This window comes from Rhinolophus ferrumequinum, chromosome 6, assembly GCF_004115265.2.
Source record: "Rhinolophus ferrumequinum isolate MPI-CBG mRhiFer1 chromosome 6, mRhiFer1_v1.p, whole genome shotgun sequence".
Classification (NCBI taxonomy): domain Eukaryota; kingdom Metazoa; phylum Chordata; class Mammalia; order Chiroptera; family Rhinolophidae; genus Rhinolophus; species Rhinolophus ferrumequinum.
In genome coordinates, this window is record NC_046289.1 from 70294413 (window position 1) to 70306574 (window position 12162).

The following is a 12162-nucleotide window of genomic DNA, read 5'->3' on the forward strand; positions in this document are numbered from 1 at the left end:
CCCACAATTTTGAAATTTATCCATAAAGATATATGAGGTCGGACAATTAAGTTCACAAACTTGTTGCAACAATGTTGCTTTTTTGATATCAGAGGGATTATTCATTATGAATTTGTAACAACTAGACAAACAGTTAACCAAATTTACTATTTGGAAATGCTAAAAAGGCTGTGTGAAAAAGTTAGATGACCTGAACTTTTCACCAAAAATTCATGGCTCTTGCATCACAACAAGGCACCAGCTCACACAACAGTGTCTGTGAGGGAATTTTTAGCCAGTAAACAAATAACTGTATTGGAACACCCTCCCTACTCACCTGATCTGGCCCCCAATGACTTCTCTCTTTACCTGAAGATAAAGGAAATATTGAAAGGAAGACATTTTGATGTCATTCAGGACATCAAGGGTAATGCAATGACAGCTCTATGGCCATTTCAAAAAAAGAGTTCCAAAATTGCTTTGAAGGGTGGACTAGGTGCTGGCATCAATGCATAGTTTCCCAAGGGGAGTACTTCGAAGGTGACCATAGTGATATTCAGCAATGAGGTATGTAGCACTTTTTCTAGGATGAGTTTATGAACTTAATTGTCATATCTCGAAGGTACCCCTATGTCCTTTTCAGTATTATTCACAGTGGCCAAGACATGGAAACAACCAAAATGCCCTTAGATAAGTGATTGGATAAAAAAGATATGGTATATATACACATTAGAATACTCTGCCATAACAAAAGATGAAATATTGCCATTTGTGACAACATGGATGGATCTTGACATTATTATGCTAAGCGAAATAAGTCAGACAGAAAAAGTCTAAGCACCATATGACTTCACTTATACATAGGATGTAAAACTGAAAACAACAAACAAACAAGCAAAAACTCATAGACACAGACAATAGTTTAGTAGTTACTAGCGGGTAAGGGGGGAGGGGGAATTTTAGAAGAGAGTAAAGAGGGTCAAACATATGGTGATGGAAGGAGAACTGACTCTGGGTGGTGAGCACACAATGTGATATATAGATGATGTATTGTAGCATTGTACACTTGAAACCTATATAATTTTATTAACCAGTGTCACCCCAATAAATTAAATATATATATATATATGTGTGTGTATATATATATGTGTGTGTGTATATATATATATGTGTATATATATATGTATATGTATATATACATATATATATATACATATATATTTTTCCTGAATATGAAGCTCGATCCTGCATCACCAGCTGTCTTTACTCAAGTCCCAGACAAATGAGTTAATTACCTGCAGCAAGAATAGACTTTGAAAACAAAGCAAAAAATAAAGGCTGTTGTCTCCTCACGTTACAGTTTCTCCTTGGTTACATCATTTTCATAAAGAGAACTGGGCAACTTCCTGTAATACCAGAATTCTGGGAGGACTCGGTTTTTTCAGAATTTCTGACAGTAGAGACCATGAGTAGAACAGTTATTTAAGTAGAAAGTACTTAATATGTGAGTCACCCACAGGGCAGTAGCCTTTGCGATAGGATTGTCCATTCTTAGCTTACGGGGTCTTAAAACTTTAATGAAGGGAAATAGTAGGCAGGTCCAGCAAGTGAGACATTTTATTTTTGAGGCCACTGAGGTTGGGGATGGAGAATGAAGAATGTACAAACACTTGAAAATTAAAGGGAGCTTAAAGATCGCCAATGCCATCATCTGTATTTTTAAAATGATGCTGTTGATGCCGAAGAGGTTGTCTGTGCCTTAGGAGCAGGCGTGCTTTAGCTTTTAAATTGGAGCTCCATAGAAACAGCTGTACCTAGCTCAGAGTGTTAGACATAGCTGTTGGCGGCTTCTGTCCCTCATTCCTCATCCTGTTATTCTCTTGGTGTCAATGTTCTGCCAATATGTGGGAAACAAAGGCTTGGTATGCAACAAGATTGATGACAAGCGTCAGTCCCAAAGAAAACAGTGTATCGTGAAACTGGATTGTAAACTCCTGGAGCAATGATTTTTGTTTTGTGTGTCTTTGTATCTTTCTCAGCGCCAAGCACTGTGGTTCACATCAATGTAACACTTAAATAGTTGCTGATTAAAAACATTTTAATTGTGGAAAATATCTTTAATATTTTCATCAACAGCAGAAACAGTGTGCATTTAAGTATATGGATTTTGGAGACAGACTGCCTGGATTTGAAACTCAACAAAGTATAAACCATGACCTTGGGCAGGTGACCCAACTTCTCTATGCCTTTGGTTCCTTGGCTAGCATATTAATCATCCCTACATTATAGGGATGTTGTGAGGATTAAATGAATTAATACCGTGTTTTCCCAAAAATAAGACCTACCCGGAAAATAAGCCCTAGCGTGATTTTTCAGGATGGCATCCCCTGAACATAATAAGCACTAATGCATCTTTTGGAGCAAGGCCTTAATGTAAGACCCGGTTTTATTTTCAGGGAAACATGGTATATGCAAAGTACTTAGACAGTGCCTGGTGGAGAAAGTACTCAACCAGCATTAGCTATTACGAATCAGTATTCAGAGAAGGCTGTCTTTAACTGTTGTTGACAAATGTTCCAGAACGGCATTGAATATCATAATATTACCTGAGCACATAATTAGAATGATTGTTGTATGGGTCATCAATTCTTATAGTTCTAGACATTTCTTTGTTTAGACCTAATATAGCTCTTAGTTTCTTTTATTGCCTCGTTTTACACTGTGATATCCAGGTTTTTTTAACAAGTAAGTGGATTTCCTGTTCTGGTCACCATTGTCTAGAGCCATGTTCTGGTCTGTCCACTGACCTCTTACAGATTACTGGTGATGAGATCCCAGTGGCTTTCTTCCTTTGGTCCCACCCAGCCATCTGTGTAGGTCAGCCTACCCCTCCTATCTTCTCTTTTAAATGGGCCACCAGCCCTCACTTAAATGATCCTGACATCTTGGTCCCTGTTCTCTTGCAACTCGGGGATTTTTTTTTCTCATCCTTTAGAATCCAGCTTGAAAGTCATCTTAACTTGAATAAATCTACCGTTTATAACCTCATTTATGCATTCGTGTAACTGTCATTTTCAGTCTAGGCTCTTTGTCTTTGAGATGTTATTGCATGACTGACCCCCCACTGATATGAGTAGGTATCCTCACTCTGGTTTTATTTCCACAGTACGTTCCGCCAGATCTCTGCATCTGCAATTTTGTGCTGGAACAGTCCCTGTCTGTCAGAGCCCTGCAGGAAATGCTCGCCAACACGGGAGAAAATGGCGGCGAAGGGGTGAGTACCTGAATCATGACCTAGGTGGGGACTAGGACACACCACAGCCCTAAAGTGCATACTTCATGTTGTTCCTCCGGCTTGGAACTGCAAAACCTTCAGGTCCCTGAGATGACCCATGTATAAAGATAGTAAATCTTTCACCTTGCGTTTAATTCTAACTCTTATTTAGCAATTCTAATTCTGCTTCCTTTGGATTAACCAACTTCCACCACCTTCCCTAGTCCTGTTTCCTAACCCATAAACCACCAGGAAATGTGGGGAGTCTGAGAGGGCCGAGAGATGGAAAATGCCTTTTAGGCAGGTTCTTTTTTCTTGGGACAGTCTCATTAGAGATTTGTGATTGCCCCAATGGAGCACAACCAGATTACAACAGGTTGGAAAGAAATTCTACAATTTACTGTAGAATTCAGTCTTTGACATGTGCCCAGAACTCCAGTTTCACTCATGATGAGCAAATACAGAGCTGTCTTGAGTTTCTATTGTCAGTAAAATGGTCCCTAAGTATTCAGCTGAGGGATGATGTACCATATCTCCTGTCAAAAGTTCTTTGGCCAGAGACTTCAGAAAAATTTTTGACTCTCTCTTTCCTTAATGACCCACATCTACCTATAGCCATTTATCATCAAGTATTTTAATTCTATAGCCTGAATATCTCGAATGCAAACACCTCTTTCCATCTCCCATAAGCACTGCAGTAGATGACTGTCCTCTACCAGGTTACTGCAACAGCCTACTACCTGCTTTGATTCCTTCGGTATTAGCCCACCACCACCATTTTTCACTCAGTGGTTGTAGCGTACTTGATAAAACTCAGATCCAATCATTATACTGAACTGTTTTAAAACCCTTTGTCATCTATTACCTTGAGAAAAATTCCAAATTCCTTAACTAGACATAATGCCCTTCAGGACATAATGCCTTTCCTGCCCCTTCTCTCCCCACAGCCCCCCAGGCACTCAGTGCCCCAACCACACTGAATTCCTTTCACTTCCTCAAACAGGACAGTTCTCTTTTGTCTCTGATCATGTGTGTGAGCTAATCCCTCCACTTTGTACTCCTCCCTTCCCTTAGGTAATCTCTACTTCTCCTTCAAGGAGCCAGTTTAGATATTAGATCTGCTGAGAAGCCTTGCTGACCCTGCAAGTCTGGGTTTGGTGCCCTTGCTGGAGCAAAAGTCAGTAAATAGTTCCTATTCTGTACTCAAGTCTAATTCTGTACTGCAAGTCTAATTTTTCGCTTCTTGTATTGGAGAGTACACTACATGTGGGTAGGAACTATGTGCTATACCTACCACAGATTATTCTTAACTTGACTCTAATGAACTCATACATAATAAAGAAGTGTTTCATTGGTGGTAGAAGAGGCAATGACCATAGGCTCCAGAGAACCAATGTTTATGTTTAGGCCGTCTTCTAACTCTTTATGGGAACTCCCAAGTCTTCTAATCTCTTGAGGCCAGTGTGTTCTCATCTATAAAATTAGGATATTTAGTTCGTTTTCTAGAGTCCTTAATACCAACGTTTGTCATTCTTCACTCTTTTCGATTAGAATAAAATACTTTGTCAGCCAACTGAGAATAGCTTTGTTTTCTTCCGTAGAGCGTTAACACCGGTGAGTTTCTGTTCTTTTGATGTTCACTGAAGGCTGTGTGCACTCCCCCTTGCATGGACCTCAGGACCCCATGCTTTCCTCCGTAGGAACACACCCTCAAACATTGCCAGTTCAGTGGAACAAATTTATTTTTAATTGCTCACTCTTTTTCCAAAACTAAGAACTCATCATTTACAGATGTCTTTGGTGAGAGAGACCAGGTTGATTTGGAATATCACTTTCAATGTCAACCCTGCCTACTTATGGCCCTCAGATAGAAATTGGGAAGATACAAGCTATGTTAACTGGAGAATTATCTCTTGGGCATTCTGTTTTGTTCAAAAAGTGCATTTCAAAGGACTTTTTTCTTTATCATTTAGCTTGAGTGGTCCAAGGAGTTCTGTAGATGACAAAGTATATTCAAAAGTTCTGGTTAAAATCCTTGCTGTTCTTTGTTGCTAAGAACTTAATAGCCTTAATTTGGTTTGTCTTTAAAAAGAATAAATAATAATTCATTTTATAAATAGAATGCAAAGACCAACTTAAGACTGAATACTTCATTTTGGAACATAGAATAAGACCTCCCTTAATTACCAGCCATGTTAAATCACAAGTTACAGTTATTTATTTCAGGGACCATCTTTAATTTATAATATTTTAAAAGCAAACCATTAAATCTTATTGGGGATCCATTCTCTTTGAAGGCTTCAGTCCCAAATAAATGATCCATGACATTTTTATTATTAAATATTCCTTGGATAACAACAATCCCAATATTGGGCCAGACTCTGAAATTTCCTGTGCAATATTGCCTTTTTGTGCTATTTTGCCAAACAAAGAAAAGAGAAATCTAATAGCTATTTCCCATCTTGATACATTTATTATTATTATTATTAACTAGAGCCCTTAGAGCTAGAAGGAAGGGACTAGAAAAGAGAGCTGGAGTATAAATGGGACAGTAAATTACTCCCATCTGTGAGATTGGGACTAATTTAAATTAGTAAGATTTTATTATTAATTGGTGACTCCATTAATTAGTTACCTAAATAGCAGCTTCTCTTACTACGTATAACCCTCTTAGAACTTTCTCACAATTCCATCTGGGCTGTCCATCTTTATTATAAGAAATAACATTTTTTAGGGAGGGCCGGTTAGCTCAGTTGATTAGAGCGTGGTGCTAATAACACCAAGGTTGCCGGTTCTATCCCTGCATGGGCCACTGTGAGCTGCACCCTCCTTAAAAAAAAGAAAAAAGAAAAAAGAAATAATATTTTTATACAACCTCTTGAGTTTCATTGTTTTGCCTTTCTGAAATGATTGCTCTGCACATTTACTGTTAGTACTTAATTTGATTTTAGATGATAGTATTCAGCAGGGAAGAAAGAAGAAAAAGAGGAAAAATAAAGGAAGCGAGTTAAAATGACAGACCATAATGATTCTCTGGAGAGCCTGTGGATGTTTGAATGGGATGATGCCTCCTTTGTATGTCAGTCCATTCCGTTTGAAAATAGGCATTTACTGCTTTTAAATAGGTATTATGTTCACTAATGATCGTGACTGCCCACAAACGGGATGCTTTGAAGAGTGTAATTTTTCCTTCTAGCCATAAATTTGTCCTTGTGTGGTGTGTCTGCTCACTGCTGTGCAGCAACTGAACATTTTTAAAAAATGACTTCAGTTTGTTTATTCACGTGATGAGTGTACACAAGTCCTTTTTTGAGGGTTTACAATTCTGCAGCAATCCTTCTCGCTAACAAGGAAAACAGCTTAGTTTCACAACGGAGAGTTTATTATTGAAATGTGGGACCCAGGCTTATGTTGAAAAGGAGAATACATAATGAGGAGAACCTGGGGGCAGAGAACATTTGGGGCCGCGCAGAGTCCAGTCTAGCTAAATGCATCCTTGGGTTACTTTACCTCGGATTCAACGTTATCTGCTTTTATTCTGGGGGAAATTGCCAAGAGATAGATGCTTGGTACTGTGGCCAATTAAATGGCTGAAGTTTGAAGTACAATCCCTGCTTGCAAATATTGAAGTAGCTTTACATTTTTTGATTGGTTGGACTTACAGTATGTGGTATACCCAGCCACCTTCAGAAGGACATGGGGCTAAAGGAGATGTCACCATCTCCCTCTGAGCTCTCAATCCCCACCATCCCATGTAAATAACTTTGAATAGAGAGCAAGTAGCATTTGTAGTGAGAAAAGGTCAGTCTTTGGAGTCTGACAGATGTGTTTTCAGTCCAGGCTATACCAGACCAGGTGCCCTGCGGGGCAAATTATTTCTTCTTTCTGTATCCTACTTTTCACATCTTCAGCATGCAACCTACCTCATTTGTTTGGGTGAGAATTCGATAAGTGCCTACAAGTTCCTGGAGGGGCGGAAATGAATATTGGTTCCTCTTTTCTTCTCTGGTCCACTTCCTCCTGTCACAGATCCTTCAGGCATTTTCAGTGCCTCGAAGGAAGGAGATGTCCATGCTGTATGGTCAGGTGCATATTGAATCTCGAGCTGTATAACTACAAATGGGTTTTTACAGGAATGGGCATACTGCTGCTAAAAAAAGAAAGGCCTTGATTAACACAATTACCAGCTGCATTCTCACTGATAAGGGCTCTGGTTTTCTGTATCAGTAGGCTTAATCATTGTCAGACTTTTATCACTAAAAAAATGAAATTAAATATACGTGTAAAACTAATTAATGTTATGGCTGTCACATTTACGTTACACTTTATGTAATATCATGAACCCATAGGATCACGCTTGACTTGAGATGCTAAAATATCTAGACTGGTAAAACATCATCTGCCTTCTAAACTTGACTGGGAAATGTGACCTGGAAAGATGTTATTTCTGCAAGAATCTTTCTCACAGATATCCTCACTGAGAGGTGGTTCTTCAATTCCCTGTATTTCTGTGAAAATCCCATAAACCCTAAAAAGAACTTTGGGTTCCTTTGATTTGCCCCTGTGTTGAGGGTGGGGAACACTGGACACAACACAGTTGCTAGAGAAATGTACACATACGGTATGGCACATTTGTCATGCCTGAGGACGACGGGCCTGGCCCATGCCTTCGGAGAAGGTAGGGTTTGTCTCCTGGTGTCATGTGACCTTGTAAATGGCCAGTGAGGCATATGCACTGTATTCCTGTAGAGGTCCTTCAAGGACATGTTATGAGATACTTACTTTGCAGCCAAATACGTTCAGGACATTCATCCATCTTATCAAGTCACAGAAAAGGTGACTTTTACACCATTAAAAATGAATCTGCTAAAGACACATCGACCCTGACATTGTTAGGTAATGAACAAATCGAAACAGATGATGAGGAGGGGATTAGGAGCTTTTTCTAAAGTTTGAACTCCGGCCTGCCCAGATTTAGAGCTCTTGTGCGAACTCATCCCGAATGAAGAGGGCTGTTCGGATCCCTCCCTCTAGTCCTGGGGCCTTGAGCTCCCACTGTCAGTTCTATGTGATGGAAGAGAAGGGACACCCCCATCATCCAGATTTAGCCTCCTAACCTGAGGTTTCTGCCTTCCCTTCAAAACTGTCCGAAAGGGGCCCGAATGAGAACTTATTTTGGTATGTGTGTGGGGAAGGAACAAAACTGATGGAGAAACGATGTCCATAATTCTAAATAAACCTCATCCCCATTGACTTTTTTTAAAGACTGCATTCTTTTAAAGAGAAATCATTGAGTGATTCAAGTCTAACAGTAGGCACCAATTACTTTTAGAATGGGACATAAGATTTCCTTTGGAGAAAAAGGACCCAGTCATGTCTGCAGGTAGCGTGACATTAAGTTCCAGGACCTGCTAATATGAGCTTTAACGCCAGTGTAACTGGATGCAGCTAAATCACCCCATTAGGTGTTCAAGTCTGAACTTCCTTTGCACCAATTGGTAAAAAGCCACTGCATCAAGCTCTCCGTATACCTCCGTGGTGCCCCACTCGGGACTTCCCCACCCAGTGCCAGCACCCAGCAGGTTGTTTGCTCATCCCCGGGGGGGATTAGCCCCCATACTGCCTAGTCCGTGAGAGCTGGATGCCATGGTATGAACTTCTCAACCTGCTTTACTTGACCCTGCTTTTTCTTTTGAAAGGGAGAAAAATAGCATTCTGATATTAGATGCTTCCCTTTCTTTTTTTAATCTATGACTGGTCCTCTACACCTGCTACAAAAATAATATTTTTGTATTTACAATATACCAACCAAGTCTGTTTTACAAGCTCTGACATGTAAAAGCTTAAGGCAGTTATATGTCAAAAACTACCCTTCAAAACCTGTCCTGTGTTCAAGTTCACCTTACAGATATGCTCGTGGGACACAGGCTGTTCTGTGACAAAGCTGCGGGTCAGGACGTTTAGATTTAGTCCTAGCACTGCCACCAACTGGAAATTTGACTGTGGGCAAAGCTTTTCCCCCTCTGGGCTTTGGTTTCACCACCTTTAAATGAGGACATGACTTACATGCAAATGCACTTTCTCCTGTGAAGTTCGCATTGCACCAAGTGAAAATGTTAACATGTCCCCACCTCACTTCCTCTGGAGTGTCCCACTGACGATAGCCGATCACCGCTTACCTATGGAAATGTTAGCCTGTTTGTAGTAGCCATTATTCTTGAGACCCTGGCTCCCGTAATTTTAGGTAGAATGAATCAGTGTGTTTTTTCTTTCTCTGTCTTGGTGTATGCAAAGAGAATTTTCCGAACTCCATCTAGGAGAGCAACCCTAAAGCACTGAGTGATGACTATTTAATTTTAATTATTTTGAGACATGAATCCTCTATAAATTTCCTCATGGAAGAATATGGGATGTATTCTGTAGTGTTACAGAATTTTTCTTCAAAGAGCCAGACATTATTTTCAGAAATTAAATAATGAGAGGCCTCCAAACTAAGGTTTTTAGTGTGTTTTTTCACAAACCAAACTGTCATTAAACATATGTCTCTTCTCTTGCCCCTGTTTCTCCCTTCCTTACAGTTCTTTCTCATGTTGTGCTGTGGTTTGAGGATTTTAACCTGTTATAATGGATTTTAATGTTTCTCTGATAAGCTGATACTTATAAAAAAATGTATGCAAATACTTCATATTTTATTTTGAACTGGCCTTTTGATAACAGGATATTTAATCAATATCTAATATGCCATCTGGAAGACCTTACTTTGTGGTAGGAAAGCACCTCTTCGGTATAAGGAAAATCCCGTTGGCTGCAGTATTTCTAAAAAAAAGAAATCCCAAATTGCCTGATGTAGGTACTGACCATTTCCTTTGCATGGACTTTCTTGCATAAATGTAATTAAGAAAAAGTGCTACAGACAAATTTAGACTCTAGCACATTGGTGGCTTGCAAGTTTCCTGATGACATCAGCACTGTACTGGGGAAAAAAAAAAGTACAAACAAACTTTTGCATCTAATGCCACTGCTAGCTTCTCGCTAAAATAAAACACTCACCAGGTGGGAAATCCACTGTCTTTATTCTTATTGAGTTCTTTTTCTGTGTAGTATTAGTAGATTCCTCAAGTTCCTTGAAAGTTTTCAGCAAGACTTGCAGCTCCTGAAATATCCCTTGACTGTTTTGTTTCTGATTTTGCTAGTTCAGTGACCTCTCTGAATGTGTATGTTATTCACTCCTTTAATGTACATGTGCTTTGCATGGACAACTGACTCCAGCTGTATTGAATAAACTGGGCCTTTCACTTGTGAGTGTTCAGGGCAATTTCCATCCTTTGCGCCTCTTCAGTTTAAGACAACACCACTGCCCCATACACGTCAATCTCGTGGAATTAGAGATAGCTGCACACTTAGAAATCCGTTGCCAAGAAGCTTATGTTGAACCGCTACTCTGCAATTAGGAGAATAGCCTTGCGGGTAACTTCTTTTTTTTTTTCCTTCCGGACATTGAAAATTGTTGTAAAAGTCTTTTTTTCTCTCAATATGGTCTAGGTGGCCTGTGGCCGTAGGTTTCCTCTTGGTCAGATGACGAGTGTGCGGCCTTGCCTGAATCCAAGCTCTCAGTGCTTCCAACGTCTCCCAGAACTATAATATTATGCAACTCCAGCTCTGCTCTTCCGTGAGGCTGGAATTCATAATAAAAATGGAAAACACTAGTTTGATATTTTCCATTTCTCAGGCAACATCCCCAAAGTGAACCAGCCAAAGAATCAAATGTTAATTTCAACAGTGAAGAATAACCTTAATAAAGCTATTAAGCTTACATAGCTTTTTGCATTTCTTCATTTCCTGAGTAGAAGCATCTTCAAGTGAAAAGAACCCACAAAATTTTTTTAAACCTCGAGACTGTATCGGGTCCCCCCGCTTTCTGAATATAATGCTTCAGCTTTTGTGGAATTGCCTTTCCTTTGGTGGATTTTTTTCATTCTGAAGTCATTGCTTCATGTCCAAAATCAATATGGCTGTGTGATTCTGGTGTCGTTTGACAAATGTGATAGCGTAGAGCTTCGCTAACATTACACAAACCATGAGGTTCTTTTCATTCTTGCTGTGACCATCAGATGCTCTGTTAGTGTAATTATGTCATAATGACGTCAGTCATCTTAGAAAGCTTGAGTTTTTTTCCCCATGACTCTACAAAAGATGGGGTTTTTCTGTATGTTTGTTTTTGTTGTTTTGTTTTACATTTTAATTACAAAAAACATGTGAATACTTGAATCTTTATTAAAGTATCTTAGAGTTGTGAGGAGGGATTGGGGCGTCTGTGCTTTCCCTAGTAGATGCTAAGTAGGTAAATAGTTCGAGGGGGGCATATTTTGATGAGAGATTTTGCTGAATTTTTTTAGAAAAAATAACTCCAGCTGGGGGGCAGGGGCAGAAATGGGTTATAAAAATGGATTTCAGCTGCATTTTTAGAAATATGTTATCCTAAATCGTAAGATATTTGGATTTAGGAGAAATCTTTTGTTTTTAACAAAGGAAGTCCATTTGGAATTCAAGAAATCCTGGGAGAATAGAAACCCTTCAGTTTATTTATTAGACTTTTCTTTTGATCATATAATTTACTTTTAACAGCTACCAGAATTTAAATTGCATATTTATAGGGAAAATTGAATGAACTTAGGGAAAAAATGCCAACTTATCTCTATTTCATGAAAGTTTAATGAAAGCACCTATTTGGATATTCTGGTAAAGAAAAATGAACTTGGTGCCAGAAAAACCCTGATCTCCACTGGCATTTTACTCTTCACTGGAGTACAAACCCTGTAGCCAGCACCATAACTCTATGATAACTACTGTCTGGCTTTAGAATGGAAGGACCTGGAATGACCAAGTGACATAAATAGAAAGAAAGCAAG

The 12162-nt window shown here is 39.3% G+C and overlaps 1 protein-coding gene across 1 annotated transcript in view; it reads left to right on the top strand.

Annotated features, from left to right (window-relative positions):
• Positions 1 to 12162, top strand: part of RYR3 (ryanodine receptor 3) — a 479789-nt gene that overhangs the window by 174737 nt on the left and 292890 nt on the right. Inside the window, exon 3 of the mRNA XM_033107698.1 lies at positions 3146 to 3253. Within this exon, the coding sequence (XP_032963589.1) occupies positions 3146 to 3253 (108 nt within the window). The remainder of the gene's footprint in view (positions 1 to 3145; positions 3254 to 12162) is intronic.